This window comes from Somniosus microcephalus, chromosome 1 (genome assembly GCF_052327205.1).
Source record: "Somniosus microcephalus isolate GS21.2 chromosome 1, FLI_Smic_1.0, whole genome shotgun sequence".
In the NCBI taxonomy this organism is placed as follows: domain Eukaryota; kingdom Metazoa; phylum Chordata; class Chondrichthyes; order Squaliformes; family Somniosidae; genus Somniosus; species Somniosus microcephalus.
This window is the reverse complement of record NC_140987.1, coordinates 75194070-75220964: the sequence shown is the minus strand read 5'-3', so window position 1 is coordinate 75220964 and position 26895 is coordinate 75194070. Positions and strand designations below refer to the sequence as shown.

Sequence of the window (26895 nt, the reverse complement as noted above, 5' to 3'; positions counted from 1 at the left end):
CTGGACAGTGAGGGAAACCTATTTGTGCAATGCTAATTGACGACAGCTCCAGCAAGGACTACAAGTCAGGTAAATAAATTATAACTGTAAGTAGAGAAAAGGATTTGAGGAAGAATAAACAGAAGGACAATACAACAAAAGTACTTGCATCTCAAGGAGGTACTGTGGAGGTAGATTTCCGCAGGGGGTCTCCCACTGGCTTGCTGTAAATTCGGTGGTTTATGCTGTTTATTCGGTGTATCCGTAACTTTCAATGAAGTTATGGCGAGTGAGGGGGTGCAGAATCCGCGCCCCACCACCCCCCCCCGTGGAAATTCACTGCCTGCAAATCCACCATGGGAGGTAGGGCGATAAAAATACGATGTAAATAACTGACAATAAGAGGTTTTGAGGAGGGAAGAACAAAATTACTCGCAAGTTTTGTAGAGCAGTTGGTAATATCGAGTACAGCAGCCTAATGACAGAGTACTGGATTATGCAACCCAGAGCTTGTGAGTTCAAATCCTGTCAAAAGTTATGAAGCTAAACTGATTGAATCTGCTAATCTGTGGGCTGGCATCAGAGAACTGACCATGGATTGGTTCACTTATGCGCTTTACTGAGGGAACTTGTCATCTTTACCTGGTTTGGCCTACACGTGATCCTGGTTCCACAACTTTCGCCTAATTTTTAATGCCCTATGAAGTGGGCCCCACCATCTTCTCACAGCAACTAGGGATTACCACATCCCGAGAATAAATAAATAAAAAATGGAATCTGTGAGGTCAGTTTTGATGTGGAATATTTTTACCTCAGGTCAGTCATGTCATATACGCTTCAGTAAATTTGTCGTTTTACAGCAATGGTGAACCTCTGTCACATATATGCTGCAGTAAACAGCAGAAACTGCACTCCAGGTCCATGTAACCATGGAAACAATACCTGCAGATTGTTGCAAAAGCAGTAAAGAAGTGTCAAAGCACCTATGCCAGCCAATGAAAGTTGAAAAGGTGTCATTTTATTTCTTATTTTACAAAAAGCTCCTTGGGCAATAAATAAATCAGAAAGAGGTTCAGAGTGACAAATGAAATGATTTATATATAAAGTATAAAATACCACAACACAGTCACATACTGCTTATTGTACATTTTTCTCAAGCAATTTCTGAAATAACATTTACTGCTCCTTATTCATAAATACCTAGGACATGTGCAAATATCAAAATGATCACTCGTGTATATTGCATTAGGGATAATTTTCTGATGCTCTGAGTCTTGCTAGGTGGGAGTACGGGCCGGAGATAAGGCTATAACAGTACAGCATCGATTCTGTGTCCTGATCTCCATTCAGGTAAGGCTCCAATCCTGGGTGCTCCACATGTAGGTTTTTAAACAATGGCTCATAAAACTCTGATTGAACAATGATTCTTATTGGCCCAGAATTTGTTGGAGCGGGACATCTCGCGGTGAGCGCCGTAGGATGGATTTTTTCCTCGCTCTTCAGCTCCAATGAGTTATGTGCCACAAATTGCTGGAAGTGTGAAATGATAACGGTCAAAGGGGCATCTGGGACCTTGGCGAACAATGAGACCAATAGTCTATCTCCATAGCCAATTAAAGTTAAAAAGAGAGAAAGAAACGGAGCGACGACAGAGAACGGAGTAGGGTGAATTAGAGTAAAATTAGATACAGAAAGATAAGTAAAGAGAGGGAAAGAAAGATGGGATTAAGAGAGAGATAAAAGAAACAGAAAGGAACAGTCAGAAAAAAATTAAATTAAAAAAATCTATAGGAACCATTTACTACCTGCAGGAGTGAGACTCCACGGTTTCAATTGTTCCCTTTCTGGGCATCCGAAGTTCAGTAGCCTGTCAAGACCATAAATTGCCCCATTAACAGGGTCCTCACGGCATGAAATAGCAGCCCTAACTTCCTGTGGCGAGTTTAATTCGTATTTATGGTGCAAATCCAGCAATTTCTTGACACTCACGAGGAGGTTGAGAGCGAACTCCCGTTTTTAAGAGGCTAACGGCGGAGTGGCGCAAATCGTCCAGCAACTTGTGGTGATTCGCAACTCATGCCGTATCTCTTCCTCACCACAAATTGCTGTGTTTTTCACACATTAATAATGGCGTGCGCATTACACTCGCCATTATTTTCCCATCAAATTCTGGCCCATTATATTGACAAGTAGAAAAAATATTGAATTTGAATGGACGCACCTGAGACACTCGGTTGATTTTCTGAGCATGCGCCACAGGTGCAGAGCCTTGCCCTCCAGATATGCCTGGCCAGTCAAGCCTCCAGTATCGCACACTCAAAAAATAACCCCGCCCAACCGCAGCACTCCCTCTGATGCTTTAAAAAAAGACTGAAGTCAGAAATATATACAAGACCAATGCTGTACCAGCCAGTCATACTGCGTAGGGATCGCAATAACAACTGGCTTTGGAAAAGAGGTTTAAAAGATAATAAAATCACTGAGCATCAGAAAATCTACAGGGTATCGTTTAATGAAGGTGGACTAGTCAACAGAAGGCTCATTTCTGATCTTCAAACCCAGCCAACCAGAAATAGCTTCCAAAAAGGTCCAGAGTAAATTGCTGTTGGTAAAGAGTTTGATTTCAAAGCAAATTATAGCTTAAAAAGATCTGTGGCCTGTACAGAACTAAACAGTAATGCCCGCACCACAGTGCTGGAGATTGATGGTCAAACCCATTCACTGTTCAGCCTGTCTTCAGTGTGGCTACACAGTGCAATAAAGTTCAATCATTCTCTTGAATCACACCTTATTTTTTTTTAAATTGTGCTTTCAACTCTACATTGGTTTTGCATTTTAAAAGGTACAGTATTTCTTTGACATGATACTGTGCTGACCCCTGACCTCTCTCCATACCTGTGGCTGACTCACGCCACATGTCATCAGGGGAACCTACAGGAGAGCTGGCTTCACTCTGCCGCGGGCGGCACCTCTCAGCCAATTAGCTTTCACCTTTCAACTGAGTTGCGACTGGTTTTCTGTCTGTAGTGTTTTGGACGTGGGATTCAATCAGTTTACCAGGAAGGCAATCTGGCTCCTCCAAAGGGCGCAGGATTATCTGGTGGCTACGGCAGCGCTGTGGATCCATTCATGAAATGTCCCAAACTCCCATATGGCCAGTCTGTCCCTGCAGACTGCAGCACACCATTTCCTTCCATCGACAAGGATAACTTGGCTTGCAGATGAGGAATTATTTTCTGTGTAAGTTGGAAATCCAAGCTGTTCCTAACTGTGAGTGGGACTGTTGCGTCCCATCTCAGAAGAGATGGTTTTCTGTTCTTACATGGATTACAATATTGTTGGGGATCATTTTTCCACGAACAGATCATCAAGTAGAGAAGTGTTTGTCGTTTGTATTTTGATGTTTTATTTTCTCACTTATCCCTGCTCGTTTCCAACTCCCCTTCCAGTTCAGAAAGCTGAAAAACAGGTCCCAAACTCTCCTTTGGGTAAACCAGCCGAAAGCCCAAGTCAAGATGCAGCAAGAAAGAGAGAGGAGGATTCCCTAAATGCCCCATCCAGTCAGGCATGTGGCAGGGAGATTGGAAAGCTTAATTGATTGGCCTGGCACTAATGAAGGTCTCTCTTTCACACTTACAGTGTGATCCTTGTATTCATTTTGTCCACTTTAGATTCTGGCACTGGTGGAAACACCAGAAGAAAGTCTCAGTACAAGTTACTCATGGGCAACGAGATATTAACTTGGTGCTGACCGGAAGATTAACATGGGAACCCACACTGGTAGCTTGCTCGTCGAGAAGGAATCTTGCATTAATTGGTAGTCGCAATATAAATACTGAGGCAAATGCATTTAATTAGAAAGTCAAATAAAACTTCATGTTTATTCAAAAGTGAATTGTGACTTATTGCAAAATGAAGCTTCCAGTCTTGGCACTTAAGAAATGAGGTGTAAAACTAGCCAGTTTTTTTTTCGAAGTTAATTATTGTCAAAATCGAATGCCAAGCTACTTCTGCTCCTTTAAAATGAGAGGTTCAGACTGTTTAATTAACTACTTGACTGGATGAGCTATTGGACATATTTTATAGATGTGTTGTGGGGTTTGTTAACTCTCGTCAATTAGTAAGTTGGTGATGCTGTGATGGGGTTGGGTAAGTAACTGAGACCATTTGGGGTTGAATGAACACTGACAGACACGGGGAAGCTGAAGACAAACTGAGAGGTCGGGGTTGATGAAGATTTGCTCTGCTCCCTGAGGGCCCCTGAAGGACTGGCAGCTTTCACCGAGCACGAAGACGCCAGGATCTGAGTTTCGAACTGCAGCAGCTGTCCCATGAAGCTAAAGTTGGGAGAGATAATGCTCCGTCTCTGCTTGACAAACTCAAAGGCCTCCTCCAGCCGCACGCGTTTGGTCATCATTAAATAAGCAAGGCAGATGGTGGCGGATCGCGAGATGCCAGCTTGGCAGTGAACCAGTATTCGGCCATCAACATTTTTGACAGAATCTGAAAAGAAAAAGAACAGCAGACATGTGTGAGGAAGAGCGGATTCAAAACAAGCAGCAGTGTAGCAAGAGAGAGTCTGAATACAATCGAAATGGGAAAGAAATATATACACCAATCAAACCTGGATCCTAACGGATTCACATTCCGATTTATTATCCAGAAGTGCGGTAAATAAAAGTTACCCCAACACAAACCCACCCCTGCCCCAGCACAACCCACCCCACCCCAGCTCAAACCCACCCCACCCCAGCACACCCCACCCCACCCCAGCTCAAACCCACACTACCCCAGCAGAACTCACCCCCACTCCAGCACAAACCCACCCCGGCACACCACACAGCCCTCAAGAATCAATCTCTTCAATAATTCGCTTTTACCTTTCTTTTTCCAAGAAAAAACTAATGATCCCTTTTGAAAAGTATGTGAAATGTGAAATATCTCCCAATCGTTCACAGTTTTGTACAGGAGTCACTTATTATACTATCTTTCACAGTCACTCAGACCTGCAGACAGGAGCCTAATAAACTTGGCTTCTTCACACTGTTTATTTAATCTGTATTCCTTCCTGGGGCCTCAAACTGTCCAATGATGGTGATGAAATGACACCAGCTTTATGTTCCATTCAGAATGTTTACAGCAAGGACTCCTTCCCTCTCTCAAGTCGTTTCTATTTACTGGCATGTGTCATGCAGAAACTTGAAGGATTAAATGTCGACAAGCTTCCTGGGCCAGATGGATTACATCTAGCACTCTCGGGGAGGTGTGAAAGGAAATTAGTGATGCTCTGGCAGATATTTTGGGATCTCTGAAGTTACTGGAGTAGCATCCAAGGGTTAATGTTGTGGACCGTGTACGTGATTCCAATTTTCCAAGAGGGAAATAAGGGACAACCAGATGATCACTGATTGGTTAATCTAATGGGGAAAATGCTTAAGGGAATTATATGAAATGTTGTCAATGATTATCTATAGACCACGAGTATCACACACAGCAGTTAATTTTAGTAGTTTTAGGCTATGTGTAAGAAGCTACCGGAACTCTCTGCATATATGTTACTTAAACTGAGGTTAGATGTCAAGGAGGTTTCTCTTTTCACAGAGGTTCCTAGACCTTTGAAATAAGATTTTTGTTGGGAAAGGGTATAAGGGATATGGAGCAAAACCGGGTAAATGGAGTTGAGATGTAGAACAATCGTGATCTAATTGAATGGCGGAGCAGGCCTGAGCGGCTGAATGGACAAAGGGATTAATTAAGAAAGGGAAAATAGAATATGAGAGTAAGCTAGTAGGGAACATAAAAACTGACTGTAAAAGTTTTTATAGATATGTGAAGAGAAAAAGATTGGTGAAGTCAAGCGTAGGTCCCTTACAGTCAGAATCAGGGGAATTTATAATGGGAAACAAGGAAATGGCAGACCAACTAAATACATACTTTGGTTCTGTCTTCACAAAGGAGGACACAAATAACCTACCAGAGATGTCGGGGAACATAGGGTCTGATGAAAGGGAGGAACTGAAAGAAATCAGTATTTGTAGGGAAATGGTGTTAGGAAAATTGATGGGACTGAAGGCTAATAAATCCCCAGGGCCTGATGGTCTACATCCCAGGGTACTTAAGGAAGTGGCCCTAGAGATAGTAGATGCATTGCTGGTCATCTTCCAGAACTCGATCGACTCTGGAACGGTACCCATGGATTGGAGGGTAGCTAATGTTACCCCACTATTCAAAAAAGGTGGTAGAGAAAAAGTGGGGAATTATAGACTGGTAAGCCTGACATCGGTAGTGGGGAAAATGCTGGAGTCTATTATAAAAGATGTAATAGCAGAGCACTTGGAAAGCAGTGACAGGATCGGACAAAGTCAACATAGATTTACAAAAGGTAAATCATGCTTGACTAATCTACTGGAATTTTTTGAGGATGTAACTGGTAAAATAGGTAAGGGAGAACCAGTGGATGTGGTGCATTTGGACTTTCAGAAGGCTTTCGATAAGGTCCCACATAAGAGATTAGCGTGCAAAATTAAGGCACATGGGATTGGGGGCAAGGTATTGACTTGGATAGAGAACTGGTTGGCGGACAGAAAGCAAAGAGTTGGAATAAACGGGTCGTTTTCCGAGTGGCAGGCAGTGACTAGTGGGGTACCGCAAGGATCGGTCCTAGGACCCCAGCTGTTCACAATATATATTAATGATCTGGACGAGGGAATTGGATGTAATATCTCCAAATTTGCAGACGACACAAAGCTGGGTGGGAGGGTAAGCTGTGAGGAGGATGTCGTGAAACTCCAGTACGATTTGGACAGGTTGGGTGATTGGGCAGAAACATGGCAAATGCACTATAATGTGGATAAATGTGAGGTTATCCACTTTGGTGGCAAAAACAGGAAGGCAGATTATTATTTGAATGGCAATAGATTGGGAGAAGGGGAAGTGCAAAGAGACCTGGGTGTTATTGTGCACCAGTCGCTGAAGGTAAGCATGCAGGTGCAGCAGGCGGTTAAGAAGGCAAATGGTATGCTGGCCTTCGTAGCAAGAGGGTTCAAGTACAGGAACAAGGATGTCTTGCTACAGTTGTACAGGGCCTTGGTGAGACCGCACCTTGAGTATTGTGTGCAGTTTTGGTCACCTTACCTGAGGAAGGACGTTCTTGCCATGGAGGGAGTGCAGCGAAGATTCACCAGGCTGATACCTGGGATGGCAGGAATGACATATGAGGAGCGATTGTGTCGATTGGGCTTATACTCACTGGAGTTTAGAAGATTGAGAGGGGATCTCATCGAAACCTATAAAATTCTGTCAGGTCTGGACAGACTAGATGCAGGAAGGATGTTTCGGATGGCCGGCGAGTCCAGAACCAGGGGTCATAGTCTAAGGATAAGGGGAAAGCCATTTAGGACCGAAATGAGGAGGAACTTCTTCACCCAGAGAGTGGTGAACCTGTGGAATTCTCTGCCACAGAGGGCGGTGGAGGCCAGTTCATTAAATATATTCAAGAAAGAGTTGGATATATTTCTTGAGGCTAAAGGGATCAAGGGATATGGGGAGAAGGCAGTGACAGGGTACTGAATTTGGATGATCAGCCATGATCTCATTGAATGGCGGAGCAGGCTCGAGGGGCCGAATGGCCTGCTCCTGCTCCTATCTTCTATGTTTCTATGTTTCCTTCTGTTCCTATGGTCAGTTTTTCAGGTTCAGCTTCATGCTTCACAATTTCAACACAAAAATGTTGATTGGCAGGCATTTAAAAAAAACTGATCACTAAATTGTTCCTATTAAAAGAGTAGGTGAATGGTTTTCAAGTGAAATATCACAAAACTAAAGATGCAGTATGGATGTGAAAGGGCAACTTGCAATTCCCGAGAAAATAGATAAAAGAAAGAGCTGCTGTACCAACATTGCTGGTGACGTGTTTGGTCAGTAGCTGTTTGGGTTTAAATTCAAATCACTCCAGAATATTGGAAAGACCAAAGCTCTGCCACAAACTCCCTTCCCTACCCACTGACTCCATCGCCCTCCCTGGCCACTGACTGAGACTGTTCACAACCGTGATGTCCTACTTGACCCCGAGTTGAGCTTCTGACCCCATATCCTCTCCAGCACCAAGACTGCCTACTTCCAACTCCGTAACATTGCCCGTCTCCACCCCTGCCTCAGCCCGTCTGCTACTGAAGCCCTCATCCATGCCTTTGTTACCTCTGGACTCGACTATTCCAATTCTCTCCAGGCCGGCCTCCCACCTTGATCCTTTGTAAATGAGCTTACCCAAAACTCTGCTGCCCGTATCCTAACTCACAGCAAGTCCCATTCACTCATCATCCCTTTTAGCTCCTCCAACCAACGTTCCCGTTAAGCTGTGAAGCTACGCGGCCGTGCAGCGCTCCAGGGGTCCTGCACAGCCGGCTGGCCGGCTTTTCAATGCAAAAACTGCACATGCGCATATTTTGAATGGGCCATGCAGCTCCTTAAAGGGGCCGTGCGGTGCCAAAAGAAAATTACCTACAAGGGAACATTGCCTACAACCCAAAGCGCATGGGTGATGAAACCAAAGAGGGTTGCTAAACGTAAGTGTTGAATTATTATCCTCTGGGGCCCACAAAAGTGATCTGGGCCGCTGCCGTTTTGGGACACCCACCATCCATGATCATGATCCCTCTCCAACCCACCTTTCTGGCAACCGCCCCAGCCCAGTCTTTATGCCTCAATCTGGCACCCTGCAGCTCGCCTGCCAGATTTAAATGAAGCCAGATCCTCAAAATCACAGGGGGCCTCTTCAGAGTGGGTGCTGGTTGTTCGCCCAAAACCCAAAGTTGACCCCAGTGACTCCTACTTCCCTCATGATAGTCTCAACGTTCATTTGTTTGTAAGAAGTAAATTCACAGAGATTAAAAAACACAACAGAATATTGATCGTGACCAATAATGTGATCAAGCAGAAATACTATCGGTTTAAATGAGACAATCTCCTTAATTCTGAGGGTGATTCAATCTAAAGCCCTTTCTATCCACATCATGTAGAAACTAGATAGTTCTAATTGAAGATCAATCGGGGCCTGATTTTAGATTAGGGCACACATCTGGTGGGTGGTGGGCACGATGTACGCTGTGGCCGCCCAAAGGAAGTAGGCAGCTTGATGGTCTGAAGGGCGTGAAATATGGTGGGGTGGCCGAATTGGAAGAGCCTGTGGCAGCACCTTATGGGGGAGGACTTGAATGAGTCTCAGAGGAAGGGAAGCACCAGTTTAGAGCTGCTGCCAAAATTTTGCAGCAGTGAGGACATTAAATGCCTTTAAGCCTCAAAGCCCACAAGTTACTGGCCACCAGCCAACTTGTACTGCCCATGTTTGGTGGGTGGGAGGGAGCAAGAACTGGTGGTAATCTGCCGCGTCGTGATGAAAATGGCATCGGGGGTCAAAACTGCATAACTTGACCGCCAATTAGCAGATCCTCGAGTTCTGGCTGCCTTGATGGAGGTGGGAGGTAAGTCAACAATTCTGTTTCCCTCACAATTTTGGTCCCACTATAGCCCTGTTTTGAAACGTAAACGGGGCATTAGGGATAGGAAAATCGCCCCCCTAGGAAGTCCATAAAAGATTGAGCCTCAGTGGGGTGCTTTTTATAAGTTAGTGCTTGTGGTTCAGAGGTTCATGTGCTGGGAGCGCTCGTTGGCAATTTGGACGAGGAGGGCAGTGTGCTCCATGTGATTTTCCATCAATTTTCCAGATGGATGTAGCTGGGGTGCAAAACGACTGCATCGGGAATGCTTAAAATTGACACCTTCTGTATTTTGCAGGGGAACAAAAGACTAATCTAAAAATAATCCCCAAACACGAAATCACTGACTTTTGAGTGGAATCAGATGGAAAAACACTAAAGGGGAGAAATTCATTATAGCCCTGTTCGGGGCGCTAAATTAAAAAAGTTTGGAAAATTAGTGCCAGATGCTAATGTTTCTAAACTTTAAAAAAATTCGGTTTTGCACTCCAAGAAGGAAGTAGAGTGCTAAAGCGCTCCACTTCCTTATTGGAGCGCAATCGGCAGCAGGCGGGACAAAGACTTCAGAGCAGAGTGCCGGGCTGATCGATCGCGGGCAGGAACCCCGGGAAAAATGTGGAACAAGAAAGGGAAGATATCTTTTTAGTTACCTCGGCCACCTCGCCTTTAATCATCGCCCTGAAGCTGTCATTGTCATCGCTCGGCGCTGCTGCAGGGAGTGGAAGTCAATTTCGGGTCCGGGGCGCTACCAGGGCGATACGCATGGCGATGACGTCACAATCTCCGGGCGAAAGAGATCAGGGCGCAACGCCGTAGCGCCACCGCAAAACTCCCGACGAATATGACGCGAGTCGATAACATCCACACCCGGTTGCACAGGAGGTGCAAAGGCACCCAATTTCACCCCCTAAGAAACCAGGCATTAAACAGTGAGGGATATGAAGTTAGAAATGTATGTCCTACCGATGTACTCTATTGCTTCCATGAACCAGAAACTGATGTCTGTTTTCTGGTTGTCCTCCACTGGAATGCATTTATATTGATAATGATCCTCAAAATGGTTAGGACAGTTGGAGGAGACGTTCAAGAGAGCCGTAATCCCCATGGCGTCGAGTGTGTCCTTTTTAGATGCATGATAAGCACTTCCAAGGTAGAGAAAAGGGAGAATTTCCACTGGACCGCCCTATAATCAAACACATGAGTCAGTATATAGAACAGTAGTTGCCACAACAATGACAGCAGTGGCGACAAACACATTGTCTACAGGGCTGACTTTCTGAGCACATACTGTCAGTAGTGGGCCTTGATTTCCTGTTATGCACGACTAACAAGCAAGGCTCCCGCCGCAATTGGATACTCAGGAAATTGGCCTTGTGATATTACCGTATCGTATCACAACAGATAGCGTTAACATAACACCATGGAACAACAGAGAATAGGCAGCAGTCGTTCTGTGTATAAAAAAGAATAATTTGGCTTGACCTGACTTCATAATTCATGGGCCTCAAACAGGCCGAGATAATGAGGTGACGAACAGAATGTTTTCTGTATGTAATGCTTCATCACAACATGCTCTTTTGACATAATGTAAAGTTTAGGGATGGGCAATAAATGCTGGCCTTGCCTGCGACGCCCAGATCCCATAAGCGAATTAAAAAAAAGGTCCAACCATCAGAACATCAGCACTGGAATTACTCCCCATTGTTTAGACCATTTCTAAACCTTCTTATCTGGAATTCGCCTCTCCCCAAAAGACTGTGGGCGCTGGGTGAATTGAAACTTTCAAGCAGAGATTCATGGATTTTTGGGTAAGGGTATCAAAGAATATGGAGCAAAGGTGGGTAAATGGTGTTGAGGTACAGATCAGCCATGATTGAATTGAATAGCGGAACCGGCTCGTGGGGCTGAATGGCCTAAACCTGTTCCTATGTTCTTGTGCTCTCTTTCTTCCTGGACCCAGTAGATACTTATAAAACCTGTTCAGCTCCTCTACCCATGCTTCAAAATAAATGAGAATGGCTTTGCCTCGCCCTTGACTCTCTCTGATGTCCCTTCCTTCCACTGCTTGGTGACTTGCTCCTCCAGAAGATCGATGAGATCAGATCTCACAGAGGATGGGGGATTGCACCAAAGAACCCAGATCCTCTACAGTATAATGCAAAACTGGAATACTCAACTAACACTTTCTTTTAAATTAAGAACTTTTGCATTATTGACTACATCTGGTCAGGCACATGCCTTGCTCAGAGTTTTATTCCTGGTAAGAAATCAGTTGGTGGCTAGGGGTGGCTGGTGAAACTTTTCAATGCTAACCACTCAATCTCAGTCATGTGCTATATTGGGACAGTGCTGGGTATGCACTGAGTGGATTTGGACTCCCTGGTCTCTGGAGGACTCTGTACTACAGACAAACAGCAAATGGGAGGAGGTAACTGGGGGACTGGTATTCAGGTTGTGATAGCTGCCTTCATCCTGCTCCTTTACCCTGCCAGATATATGAGTGCTGAAATGGAGCAATACTGTATGACATCACTACTCTACGACATTACTACTCTATGACATCACTTCTCTATGACATCAGGTATTATGGCAGCATCAGTCTCTGAAACATTATGTAGCTTGGGTCCCAATTGGCACCTTACAGTTCATTAGAAGGTTTGGGGTGAGTAGAGAAATGTTTTAACTAATATTAATCATTAATGAGATCTCCAGGGCATAGTCTGGCTCTGCTTTTAATTATGTGCTTCAGATCAACTCAGATGACTCATTTATCATCTTCTCACCAGTGTGGTATAATCTTCACTGAATCACAGACAGATACAGCTAAGTATTGTCATACAAGGCACATGGGAGCCTGAATTACCCAAGCACTTTATGCCTCTTACGCTTTTACACCACAGTTAGGACTCTCCACGCTCCAAAACGGATTTGTTAAAAATAAAGGTAATAAACTGGAGGAGACCAGTTGACTCTAGCAAAACCATCTTCCGCCACATCCTCTTGTGCTTTAATTAACCTTTGGTTCCTGTCTTAATATACTGCATCAAATGAATGGAAAACTCATGCCACATTCTCCTAGACATGGCCCTGCTCAGCACCTTCTGGCTTCCACCTGACTGCCTGTGGATTCTTTGCATCATATTGGTTTATCGGTGCTGTCTTAATTAGAAAAAAACAGATTAAAACACTTACTGTGCCTGGGGCCACCACTACAGAGGATTGAGGGAGAGCAGGGCAAAATTCTCCACTCATTATTATTTAGCAAAAATCTCTGTGAACATTTACATATTACTATTTCCACAGAATGCATATCAAAATCCATAGGGAAGAATTCCTTTGGTCATCATGCGCAGCAACATTGTACACAATATATTGGAATGCATTTACACCTAGGGGTAAAACTTCCACTGTGCTGACTCCTGATATACTCCCAGCCCATGACTCAGGTGTCAGCTTTGGCTCAGTGACATTGCTCTCGTCTCTGAGTCAGAAGGCTGTGGGTTCAAGTCCCACTCCATGAGACTGGAGCACATAATCTAGGTTGACACTCCGGTGCAGTACTGAGGGAGTGCTGTCAGAGGTGCCGTCTTTCAGATGAGATGTTAAACCAAGGTTCTGTCTGCCCTTTCAGGTGGGTGTAAATGATTCCATAGCACTATTTGAAGAAGATCAGAGGAGATCGCCCTGGTGTCCTGTCCAATATTTATCCCTCAACCAGCATCACTAAAACAGATTATCTAGTCATTATTCATTGCTATTTGTGGGACCTTGCTGTGCACAAATTGGCTGCCGCATTTCCCTACATTACAACAATGACCACACTGCAAAAGCATTTCATTGGCTGTGAAGAACTTTGGGGTGTCCGGAGGTTGTGAAAGGCGTTATATATAATTGCAATTTCTCTCTTTCATTGTTAGGGATACAAAATCACCAGCCGGGTAAGAGCTGGCACAGCCAAATTTGTATCACCCTCCTGCTTTTGTCACCTAAGAACATATTTGATGGAGGCTCTTCACTATTAACAAGTTTGTAACCAGCTGTAAGCCTCCAAACATGGACAAGCTATTAAAAAGCTAGTAAGTAGATGGGAACATTCACAACTCAGATATTATAAAAGCCCCACCTCCATTCTATCTCTGCGGATTTGAAAAAGGAGAGGAGTGACGTGAAAGACTGTACAGAGAGGCTGATGGTACCTGGTCATGGAGTGGAGTCCCACAGGCACTCGAGCTTGTTTCAGGCGACTCAATGTTGGATGGTGACAAGATTCCGGAAGGACTTTTTGTCTTTACGCAGAACTCAGGATACTCTGAAGAAAATCTCTCGTATCCTCCTGCATCAGTAAAGAAGCATAGTCTTATTACACACTGCCAGTTTTTTGAGGCCAATGTAATTTACAAGGGTGAAGGGATCTGGTAACAGTATTCATTACAATGCCAAAAACCTAAAGTGGGTGAAATAGGTCTTGAGTACTAGGTCTAAATGGGTGGTAACGAGTCAGCAGTCTGTTTACTCAACGCCCAATTTCCATTCCTTTGATTTCAATGGAAAGGACACTCGGGCGAGGTGTAAAAGAGCCGATTTACTAACACTCGTTTTGTGCAACCGCCCAAGACCAATTTCACCCTCAACATGCTTGAACAAGGAATAAGAAATAGTTATTTGGCCCATGAAGTGCGATCCTTTCGTAGGCCTTGTACGTTCCAGCCGATCATGAGCTCTATCCCACCCACTTCATCGCTTCAGGGTAAATTCTGCATAAGTGTTTATTAATATTTATCTCAAACTTCAGACCATCTCTCCATTCTCACATCTCCACCTGTCCTGTCAAGACAACCTGCCCCAGCAACAGAGGAGCCAAGGAGGTTAAAATTGGTCTTTGGCAGTAGTGTAAAATGAGCGATAGCGGATCGGCAGCCCATTTTACAACTCGCAAATTTTTTTTTTCTTTTGAGTTGAATGGAAAAGGAAATTGAGTAAGGTGTAAAACAGGCTGCCAATTCGCTATCGCTCATTTTTTGCTACCGCAGAAGATCAATTTCACCCCCACTGCATCTTAAGAAGCATTTGATTTTCTCGGGATATAGCTACCAATTTAACCTCCAATCCTATTCCCAATAGATACTTAGTCAGCAACTTTTCAACACATTGGTTGATTTTGTTGGGAGTTGATTAATATATCCATTTGCCCCATAGGGAAAAATGTTCTTCTCATCCTTGGTCTCACTTGAGGCCATGTGCTCTAGTTCGATGCTCAGATCAAATCAAGTAGACTGCTTCCATCAACATAGCCAATGCCTCTCAGCATTTTTAAGATCTAGATCATGTCTCCACTCAGTCTTCACCACTCCAGCACAAACAAGTTGAGTTCTGTGAATCTCTCCTCATAACTTAGAGTCTCAGAATCATCCTTGTTGTTCCACGTGGAGCCCATGCAATATATCAATGTCATTTGACAGATTGGGTTCCCAAAACTGCACCCATTTTTCTATATGTGGCCTAATCAGTGATCGATAGAAGATTAAAATAACTTGTTTCAACTGAAATTCAAATGCCTCAAGGTGTACCCTAGTATTTGATTAGTATCATTGATAACAGCTTCACACTGCCTGAAACAGTGAATGATTAATAATCCCCTCTTTATTGATAAATGCCCTTCATTGTACACATCTGTACTGTTTCCTGCTTGATGTGCGCTACCTTGCATTTATCTACACTAAACTCCATCCGTCACTGAAGCAGCATAAGCTTCAAAATTAAGAACAGAATGAAATCATGGACATAAAACACTCATTAGACACATGAGGGTACCAGTTCACCTTTAGTGCCCTGATGCAGTTTTCCATGCTGGAAGTGCGTATCAGGAATTTGGGAACAGGTCTATGATTTTTACTTAAATTGATACAGAACGGCAACACAAAAGCATAGAATGTAGAATGGGTAGGACAGGTTGGGGGAGAGGTAGCTTTATTATTCCAGGAGGATCTGATGCTTAGTCAAAGGCCAAATATATCCTCGAGGGGAAAGCTTTCAGTGTCAATATGGGTGGAAATCTATGACAGGAAGTGTAGGAAATTAATACCAAGGAACTACAAAAATTGATTAAATCAATGTGAAATTACTTGAATAGATTCAGAGGACTTCTCAGAAAGAGAATCTACTAATCGTAGATAACTAATTATTTTGAATTAAAGGAGACAGAAATAGGAAAAGCTGCAAAAGGAGGGTGTAAGTGCAAGGCAGGAGAGCCTGAGAGGTACATGGCATATAGGAGTAAGAGTGATTGGAATAGTATAAAAAAAAATCAGAGGCAGACGGGTAGAAATTGGTCCTCATTGCGCCCGTTTTAAGGGTGTAAAACGGGACTAAAACAGACCAATTTTAGAGCACAAGGTTGCGCCCCCCCTGATCTGCTCCAGGGGTACAGGTGCCACCATATTGGCATTGGCTGTTGCCCGGGTAACTGTGACGCCTGCCTGAAATAGGCGTTAGGCCCCTTGCATATATAAATAAAGGGTCTAATGCCTATTGCAGGACCACTGCAGGAAATTGGGCAGAGCTGAGCAAAGCAGGTGCCGGACCTGGTTCGCAGGTGTGCTCCTCCCGGCTCCACAGCGCTCCTGAGGGCCACTGCCGACCTGCAGACTCCCCCCTCCCATTCTCCTCCCCCCGTCCACCCCAGGATTTACCTGAGCACTATTGCAGGTAAAGAAGGCGTCCCAAATTGGATGCTACAATTGGGTCAGCTGCCTCTGGAGGTGCCGGCAGCTCTCCCCTATTATTATAAATGGCCCAAGACTCAATTTATGACAATCCTTGGGCATCCCGGTTCGAATCCGGATGGAAGTGCACCATCAGTTATGCGCCTGAAAATAGGCCACAACGAATTTCTACCCCAGAGAATCTAAGCTACCCTAAGTAAAGCTGGGTGAGACAGAGAGAGGACAGAGCAATCTAACAAGGTGACTTGCAAGTAAAAGAGACATAACAACAGGAAATGCTGGAAATACTCAGCAGGCCAGGCAGCATCCGTGGAGAGAGAAACAGAGTTAACGTTTCAGGTCTGGGACCCTTCATCAGTAAAAGAGACAGCTTGACAGAAACAAAAACAACAACTTGCATTTATATAGTGCCTTTAACATAGTAAAATGTCCCAATACACTTCACAGGAATGTTATCAAGCAAAATTTAATAACAAGCCACAGAGGAGATATTAGGATAGGTGACCAAAAGCTTGGTGAAAGAGACAGATTTTAAGGAGCATCTTAAAGGAGGAGCGAGAGCTAAAGAGGTGGAGAGGTTTAGGGAGAGAATTCCAGAGCTTAGAGCCGAGGCAGCTGAAGGCACAGCCGCCAATAGTGGAGCGATGAAAATTGGAGGAGCAGAGACATCTTGGAGGGTTGTAGGGCTAGAGCTGGTTACAGAGATAGGGAGGGGCGAGGCCATGGAAGGAATTGAAAACAAGGATGAAAATTTTAAAATCGAGCCATTGCCGGACCAGAAGCCAATGTAGGTCAGTGAGTACAGAGGTAATGGGTGAACTGGACTTGGCGCGAGTTAGGACACAGGCAGCAGGGTTTTGGATGAGCTGAAGCTTACAGAGGATTCAAGGTGGGAGGCCGGTCAGGAGTGCATTGGAATAGTCGAGTCTAGAGGTAACAAAGGCATGGATGAGGGTTTCAGCAGCAAATGAGCTGAGGCAGGGACGGAGTCAGGGTGAAAGAGTGAATGAATGAAAGAGAATGAGGAAGGAATGGTCACGAAGAAACAGATGAGAGAAGGAGAGACTGTGAGACACCAAGAAAAGATAGGTGAAGGACAGGAACACTGATACAACTTGAGAGAAACTGACTGGGCTTGGGACGGACACAATTGAGAAGGCGAGAGAGAGTGGGTCAAATTGAATGAAACTTGATAAGGAAGAGAAAGGACAGGATACTCTGTGAGAAGTCAGGTGATGGAGAGGAAAGCCTCAGAGAAGCTGAGTAATGGAAAGGCCAAGTAGAAAAGCATTTAAGAAAACAGAAGGGTGAAATTAGTCTTTTGTGGTAACGCAATGTTAACTCTGTTTCTCTCTCCACAGATACTGCCTGACTAGTGAACAGGGAGCCCAGTTTACAGTCTGCCTGATTTTCCATTTCATTGATTCAATGGCAGGGTGTAAAAAAGGCTGTGAATTTGCTATCGGCCAGTTTGCACTACAGTCAAAGACCAGAGTGGGAATATTACTTTTCTCACTATGAGAGTGATGTTCGTCCATGCTCTAATGTTTGATGAAGTGATATTGACACTCTATACAGTAGTAGGAAGAGCACAGTTGTAGTATGAGTTCTGATGAAAGGTCATCAACCTGAAATGTTAACTCTGTTTCTCTTTCCACAGATGCTGCCTGACCTGCTGAGTATTTCCAGCATTTTCTGTTTTTATTTCAGATTTCTGTGGCTAAATACTGTGGCTACAAGAGCAGGTCAGAGGCTGGGTATTCTGCGGCGAGTGTCTCACCTCCAGACTCCCCAAAACCTTTCTACCACCTATAAGGCACAAGTAAGGAGTGTGATGGAATACTCTCCTTGCCTGGATGAGTGCAGCTCCAACAACACTCAAGAAGCTCGACACCATCCAGGACAAAGCAGCCCGCTTGATTGGCACCCCATCCATCACCATAAACATTCACCTCTCAAACCCATGACCTCTACCACCTAGAAGGACAAGAGCAACAGGCGCATGGGAACACCACCACCTCCAAGTTCCCCTCCAAGTCATACACCATCCTGACTTGGACATTGGTGTTCCTTCATTGTTGCTGGGTCAAAATCCTGGAACTCCCTCCCTAACAGCCCTATGGGAGTACCTTCACCACATAGACTGCAGCAGTTCAAGAAGGCGGCTCACCACCACCTTCTCAAGGACAATTAGGGATGGGCAATAAATGCTGGCCATGCCAGCGACGCCCACATCCTAGGAATGAATATAAATGTTTTTTCCAGCATCTGCAGTATTTTGCTTTTGTAGTTGTAGTATCTAGTTTAGTTTTGCCTATTGGAAAAGTTGGTCATTTTCATCTCTTCTATGCCTAACGGCACGAGGCAACAGCTGCAGTCCTTGTGGTGGTGGTGCTCCCACAATGATGTTAGGGAGTTTTTTTCCCATTCCCAGGATATAGGCATTGCTGGCAAAACCGGCATTTATTGCCCATATCTAGTTGCACCTGAGAAGGTGGTAGTGGGCCATCTTCTTGAACTGCTAATGGTTTGATACAACAGGAGTGGCCTGCTAGGCCACTTCAGAGGTTAGTTAAGAGTGAAACACGTTCCAGTATTTTGACCAGCGGTGATGAAGGAATGGCAGTAAATGTCCATGGCAGGATGATGTGTGACTTGGAGGGCAAGTTAGAGGTGATAGTGTTCCCACAACATGTTCTTGTTCTTCTTGGTGGTAAAGGTCACGGGGAGAGAGGTGCTTGCTGCAGTACATTCTGCAGGTTGTACATACTACAGCCACAGTGTGCCCAGTGGATATTGATTCAGTTCAGGTCACAGCTGACATCATTTTTTTTGGATAATGCCATGGGGAGGAGATTGCAATGGTTTTGGCCAAGGCACTGTGTCCAGCTGTATTCAGGAGATGATGGATGCCCCACTCCGGAGAGCTGGCAGGTTCATTAAGATCATAAGAAATAGGAGCAGGAGTAGGCCATACGGCCCCTCGAGCCTGCTCCATGATTCAGTAAGTTCGTGGCTGCTCTACAGCCTCAGCTCCACTTTCCTGCCCTATCCTCATATCCCTTGATTCCCTTAGAGTCCAGAAATCTATTGATCTCAAACTTGAATATATTCAAAAACTGAGCATCCACAGCCCTCTGGGGTAGAGATTCCAAAGATTCACAACTCTCTGAGTGAAGACATTTCTCCTCATCTCAGTCCTAAATGGCCGACCCTTTATCCTGAGACTGTGACCCCTGGTTTTAGATTCTTCAGCCAGGGGAAACAACCTTTCAGCATCTACCCTGTCAAGCCGTCTCAGAATCTTGTATGTTTCAATGAGCTCACCTCTCATTCTTCTAAACTCCAGAGGGTATAGATCTAATTTACTCAATCTCTCCTCATAGGACAACCTTCTCATCCCAGGAATCAATCTAATGAACCTTTGTTGCACCGCCACTAAGGCAAGTATATCCTTCCTTAGGTATGGAGACCAAAACTGTACATAGTACACCAGGCGTGGTCTCACCAAAGCCCTGTACAATTGTAGCAAGATTCCCTCACTCTTGTACTCCAACCCCCTTGCAATAAAGGTCAATGTACCATTTGCCTTCCGAATTGCTTGCTGTAAACTTTCTGTTTTTCCTGTACAAGGACACCCAAATCCCTCTGAACACCAATAGTGAACATTTAATAGTTTCTCACCATTTGTCCAGTAGTGACATGAATGATGCCACTGAGGCCAGGACTTCCCATTGTAGAAGTAACCAGTGCAAATTTTTACGATGTCATCAGCAGAAGCAGTTTGTGTAAAATGTCTGATTTCAGGCCCCTTGAACAATAGTTTTAAAGCATAGAACATGAGACATCCCCTACAGTGAGTAAAAGCACTGGCTGCTGTGATACTTGGCCAGAATACCAGAAGGGTCCCAAATTTAATTCCTGGCTTATGCTGATTTAGTTGATCTCAATAGGCCTCAGCACGCCTGGGCTAAGAAGGGGAAAATAATCAGCCCGGGTTTACACTCCTAATCGCTATTCACTAATGCCTTCTTGTGTGTTTTTGGACAGAACTGGGCTTAATTGTGTGGAATAGTATGCTAGTTTTCTATCTAGGCTGACATGAGTGGTGTTCCAAATTGCTGCTGCTGGCCATGTCCCAACATATCTTCCTGCCTTTAGGAGAGGGGAAAAGGGAAAAGGAGGGGCGGGGGAAATTGGAGGAGGGAAATGTAGAATGTAATGACATGGTCCAACTGAGAAACGATGGTAAGTATGCACAGTAGATTAATGAACTACTGTTATGATCAACTAATGTCAAAACTGAAAATAAGCTGTTTCTGGCAAACATGCTACACAGTTTTTGGGATTATATAACAATTAATAGAATTTGCTTCAAATGTTCATGTAAATTTTTATTACTTCCTGCTTGATGTTATCAAAAATATTTTTTAAATATTCTGTTTTCTATTCTTCCTACCAAATAACATCACATTTCCTCACATTATACTCCATCTTACTTAACCTGTCTATATCCTTTTGCAAACTCTTTGTGTCCCCCTCACAGCTTACTTTCCCACCTAGCTTTGTATCATCAGCAAATTTGGATATATTACACCATCATTCATTTCCCCAAAGTGCAGTCTCAGAACCATTCATTTCTATCACTACTGCCTTTCCCAGGTGCATGGCCAGCTCAGTGAAATTTGGCTGTCTGGATGCTCCCTCCAGTCACTATTTTCTGGTCACCTCTGCTGGTGGTATGAACATGAGAAGTAATTCCACCATCCAATGCTCCCAGCAAGGAGTGTATCTTGGGAATCATGGAAACGCTGAATCATTAAAATATAGGAGTCAGGAGTTGGGCCGTGATTTCTCCTACCTCGACAGGTCCGTTGCGGCCGGGGTCGGTGGCGGGTCCTGACCTCGCTGCTGTCTCCAGCCCACTGTCCAAAGTGATTTTACATTGTTAAGCCGGCCAATTGAAGGAGGTGGGTCTGTGTGCAAATTTATTTTGACAGTTGCGCTGTCAGTGTTCGACAGCGTTGAGGTGCTACAAACACTGACAAGCAGTGCACAAAGGTGCACGGCTGCACCCAGGCTCTCCCATGACTCCCTCCATATGCTTATGGAGGGAGTCACAGCACGCAGGGATGTTCTCTTCCCTTCCAATGGGTGGAAGAGACCTCCCCAGGAGATCAACGCAGCCTGGTTGCACATTGCACAGGTGGACACAAGCAGGGATGTCGTCAGGAGGACCAGGCTGCAGTGGCGCAAACCTTTCAATGATCTCAGTAGATCATGAAACGTTACTGCAAAGCCACACTCAACCTCATCCTGCTGTGCCACTCATCACATCCCCATCACTCTGCCTTCCCTACCCTACTCCTGCACATCCTTACTCACATCAACTTACCCTGCACCTCCACCCATCCCGCTCTATCTGCATTATCACTTCCCCATCTCACTAGCCACAACACACACTCATCTTCATCCTAGTCCAGTCATATCAACTAACAATGCTCAAGGGTAGGCACTTGGGTGTTTTAGCCAATGTTCATGTGAAATTTCTGTTAATGTGGGTCAAACATTGGAATCTTTATTTTCAACACTTTGTGTTTTGGACAGATTTGTGTGCACCTTTGGAAGTGGCTTAGTGAGTTGCAGTGAATGGTGAGACATAACGGTATCCACCGCAATGGTGATGAGTGTGAAAGGAAAGGCTTGGGCATTGTAGGGATGCTTTGTGGTGATGGCACATCATGTGGCAGCCAGGGTGTACAGCATCAAGTGAAGTAAATCTGGCTATGGTGAGGCCATTCCTGGCATCCCAGGCAGCAATGTGGTCGGGTGCTGATGCCCTGTGTCCTGTGCAGCATCAGTTGATTGCGGAGAAGGTTGGTGTTGTTGTTGGTGCTGCTGGTGTGCCTGGTGCTGATGGTGTTGGGGCTAATCATGGTGGGATTCTGAGGACCATGGTAAGATAGTTTCAAGGGTACTGATGCTGATGTAATAGATGGCAGGTGAGGTTGAGATGACAGAAACGATCTGTCAGTGGTGAGAGAGGTTGTTCCAATGAGGTGACACTGGATGGAGAGTTTACTCCAAATACTTGCAACCTGCATAAAGCTCAATCTGTCTTCCAAATGCAGAAAGCAACAGCTTCTGAGCTTGGAAAGTGAACAGCTGTGAGATGGGAGCTTTTATACCACATTTGTACCTGTCAACTAAAGAGATAATTTTATGGTGACACAACTCCTGACCTCCTTACCTGACGTGATCACTGAGCAGCATGGAACCCATGGGCGACCTTGTAAAATATTAAGGTGATTCTCAAAATTCTCTTTAACAGGCTGTTAACAAGCTCTTAATCACCTAAATTGCCTGCCCCGCTGTTTGGTGTCAGGTCTGTTCAGCGCTGACAGACCCGACATCTGGGAAACTAGCGTGGCAGTGGGTTGACAGCGGGTTCCCTACCCGCTGTCAAAAATATATATTTTCCCACCTAACACGCCACCAAATGTGCCCGCAGACCCCCCCAAAAATTCCCCCCTTGATTTCCAATTTGTTCATTGATTAATTGGGATATTGCCACTCTCTAGTAGTTGGAAGTCTTGACTAACTGTCGGTGATAAGTGAAGATGCACTAATTACATAAATCAGCATCAATGTCATATTAATAAATATTGTATATGCTCGGTGTCCATTTTTTTTGTCTGATTACGCTTTTGAGAAGCACCTTGGGATGTTTTACTATGTTGAAGGTGCTATATGAATGCAAGTTGTTTGATATAGTTAATATTGTAAAACTGCTTGAACTGCCCTTATGCCCAGCACTTTGAATATCCGGGTCCAAATGTCCACACAGGGGTAAGAAAGTGTATAAAGAAGGTCGACAGGGTGATTCCAGTGTTTAGATAATTGGAGAAGCTCAGAAGCATTTGTTTACTCTGGCAGAAAAGACAAGTTGGGGGAGCACGATTGGAGAATTTAGACATTGGATAAAGTGCAAATTGGGAAGAACTTCATTTAAAGAAAAATCTAATTTTATGATGAGTTAAAATTGCATTATACAATTTATAATGTAAGGATCCTGAGGGAATCTGGAGTTGTGACTCTTCCCACCTCAGGGGAAAGGGAGGGAGAAGTTGGGTATATAAGAAAAAGTGCAGAAGGTTCTTAGGGAAAGAGAGAATGGGCGGGGTGAAAGGCTGTTGTGTTACTGATCTATATTACAGCCCTGTCTATTACAAAACACACTAGAATAGGCTTTCTGTACCAGCTGGGTGTAAAGTATCATATGGGTGGAGTGCAGAGAGGAAAACCTGTAACGGAGTCTGCCTTGGAAGGAAAATGGAGTGGGCTCCACTATGAACATGCAATCTTCCCTGCCCAAGTTTGCTCTCTGCCCTCCACCCAAGCAGTAAGTTATATGAGAATGTGGAACGAGTTGCCACATGGAATGGCTGAAGCAGATAGCACTGATATACTTAAGTGTCAGCTGTGGCTCAGTGGGTAGCACACTCGCCTCTGAGTCAAAAGGTTGTGGGTTCCAGGGACTTGTGCACATAAAGCTAGGCTGACACTCCAGTGCAGTACTGAGGGAGTGCTGCACTGTTAGAGGTGTCATCTTTCGGATGAGACATTAAACCGAGGCCCTGTGGATGAAAAAGATCCCATGGCACTATTTCGAAGAAGAGTAGGGGAGTTATCCCTGGTGTCCTAGCCAATATTTCTCCCTCAACCAACAGAACAAAAACAGATTATCTGGTAATTTTCACATTGCAGTTTGTGGGGCCTTGCTGTGTGCAAATTGCTGCTGCGTTTCCCACATTACAACAGTGACTCCACTTCAAAAGTACTTTATTGGCTATAAAGCGCTTTGAGACATCTGGTGGTCGTGAAAGGCGCTATATAAATGCAAGTCTTTCTTTTTTCTTTTAAGGGAAAGCTTGATGCATACAGGAGGAAGAAGGGAATAGAGGGATACAAGAGCAAAGTGGGAAGAGGTCATTAGAGTGGGAAGAGTATGGTGTGTGGTATAAACACCGGCAGAGACCAGTTGGGTCGAATGGCCTGTTTCTGTGCTATAGGTAATAGTCTTTTCAAATGCTTGTAGTATTCGGGATCTAATTACAAACGGTGAAGTGAGCCAACTGCCAATACACAAACTCATCGTCCGTGTCTTGGGCTGCCGACCTGTCAGTTTTAGGAGGGCCATCACCGGGGTAGATTGACGCTCTGGGCAGAACTGTAGCTTTACGAGCACATTTCCCACATGGGCAGATGAAAAGTGAACGCGAGTGATCCTCCACTCTGTACACTGGAGAGAAAGCACACACTCATTCACACACACACACACATACAAACTCACACACACATTTCTGGGCCGATTCATTAACAAGGGTGGGACATGACTACAGATCTGGATGGTAAACATTTGAACAGCCAGCAACCAAATAGAATTTAGAACAAGCCTAAAATAAACGGCGCCACTGTTCGGTTGTTCAATACAAGCCACAGACAGGGCTCACCGGAAGATACATTCCCAACATGTAGTTAATTAACAGCATAATGTCACTGCATTTTTCCACCAACCATTTGGTTGCAAGTAGTTGTAACTTTAGTGCACAAATGGGAGCTGTAACAGCAGCAGCAGTCAGGGGTACATGGGGAAACCTCTGGAGTATTAAACACACAGTTAAGCTGTATGTACGTTTCATTCATAAATAGCACGGGGTGATGGATTAAACGTGCAATGCGGCGAAGTTCCGCGACCCAGGCTGACACATCTCCTGCCAGCTTGGTGTGCCGCAGCAATCGTTTCATTTCACAGCCTGTGTGTGTTTGTATAATAATTGTTTTGTTTGATGTTTCATGTGATGAACATCCCATCTGGCAGAGCTGAGACTGCAATGGGGCGACGGGGGGACAGCGATGGCCGAGGAGGGGGGAAGGGAGGGAGTATTTCTTACAATCGTGAATGAAGAGAATGTGAGACCCCCAGAGACTGAAGCGACCAACTGTGAGAGCCGCTGTTCGTGCATCTGCCATTCAGCTCAGCCGCGCAAACAATGCTGCAGTCCCAACACAACGCATCCATCCCCAGATAACATACCGCACAACTCCTCACATCCACACCTGACATCTTCCCGTGCACTTTTGTCCTCCACGAGCTGTATTCCGCAGAAAAGGATGACACTAAAGTCCTAACGCGGGTCCTGTGCCTGTCCACAGTACACGTTGGATGCCAACACCGAGCCCTCGCTACCCCTTGCCGTTTGGTTTCTCATTTTCTCCCAACAGATTAAAAGAAAACGATTGCGGTTTAGGTGTAATAGCACATGGGAAAGGAAATTCATGAACACCGTTGTTCCTAACTTGGCCGGCGATAGGGTCCCTTACACAATCTTACTTTACAATAAAATCAGACTATGGGATTAGAACAATCGGCAAGCAGAGAAATATATGAAGCGAAAGTAAGAGCAAGTTCCAATGAAGATGCAGCAATTATCGATGTGAACACTTTTATAGAATGTTACAATTCTAACAATATCACCAGTAACATTAGCATTAAATCATTGGATATTGTCACCAATAAATACTATTACCAATGATTACTATTACCAATGATTACTATTACCAATAAATACTATTACCAATGATTACTATTACTATTATCTGTAATTACTATTACCAATAAATTCTGATATTAGCAGCAGGCACCAATGTTACCTGTAAGTACTAATATTACCAATGAACACATTATTAGTAGTAATTACTAATATTACTGGTAACTATTATGGATAAATACCATCAGTAAACACTAATATTACATCGAGTATTGCAGATGTAGGTCTAGTGCCAACACACACTAATACCAAATGGGATGTGGCGACTCGCGAGTACTATAATGTCAATTTCTAAAATTCTAATGTCAAATATCGCAACTCGAAAAAATATTACTTTAGGACCGTGCTGTCCTTTAACAAAAGATTGAGCAATTTCAGGTCAATTTCCTCCATTCAAATGCAGCCGAGTAGTGGATCCTACCAAACGGGGGGTGAATCGACGACAACGCGGGACGAATGGTTGAAGTTGTCCACTTGCAGGTGAATGAATGGGGAACTGGTTGGTGCCCTTACCCTTGAGGAAGTAGATCTGAGTTGGGTAGGAAGCTCCCAGCAGTGCGTTCAGCACCGTGTTGACGGTGCTGTCGTGTCTGACCAGGTCGAATCGTTGGCTCCTCTCGTCGTACAGGACGAGGGCGGAGTAGAAGCCAGCTTGAAGCCGGCTGCGGGGCTCCTCGGCCGGGATGATGTGCTGCAGACTGACGGAGCCTTTGGCTCTGCGTTTGACGATAGTGTTGCAGCGGACGTTGAGCGAGCCGTTGATGTGACAGGCACTGTAAGCCAGGAACGATCTGCAGTCCAAGATCAGGCATTTGCGCCCCTCCTGCCTCACGAACCGCTTCACCTGGCTGCACTCAACATCCGACACTTCCATCCTCACTAGAACCCCGCGATCCGCATCTGGCTGCTGGCTTTGGTTTGTAAAGAAATAAAACACAACCAGCGCCCGTATCACGGACTCCAGCACTGTTGTGAATTCCCAGGAGAGCGCTGGCCACTCCTTCCCCTTTTATGCACTCATCTTATGAATGAAGCACGGCTCCACCGCCATGTATGGACAATGACGTCTTCATCACGGGGTAGCTTCAT

General features: G+C 44.7%; 1 protein-coding gene across 1 annotated transcript; it reads right to left on the bottom strand.

Moving 5' to 3' along the window:
* Positions 1 to 1050: 1050 nt before the first annotated feature.
* dusp4 (dual specificity phosphatase 4) lies at positions 1051 to 26895 on the bottom strand. The gene is made up of 4 exons (XM_085983187.1): positions 26320 to 26895; positions 13670 to 13806; positions 10437 to 10656; positions 1051 to 4482 (listed from the first exon to the last, which is right to left on the bottom strand). The coding sequence occupies exons 1-4, from the start codon at positions 26678 to 26680 to the stop codon at positions 4097 to 4099; spliced, it is 1104 nt and encodes a 367-aa protein (XP_085839313.1). The 5' UTR covers positions 26681 to 26895; the 3' UTR covers positions 1051 to 4096.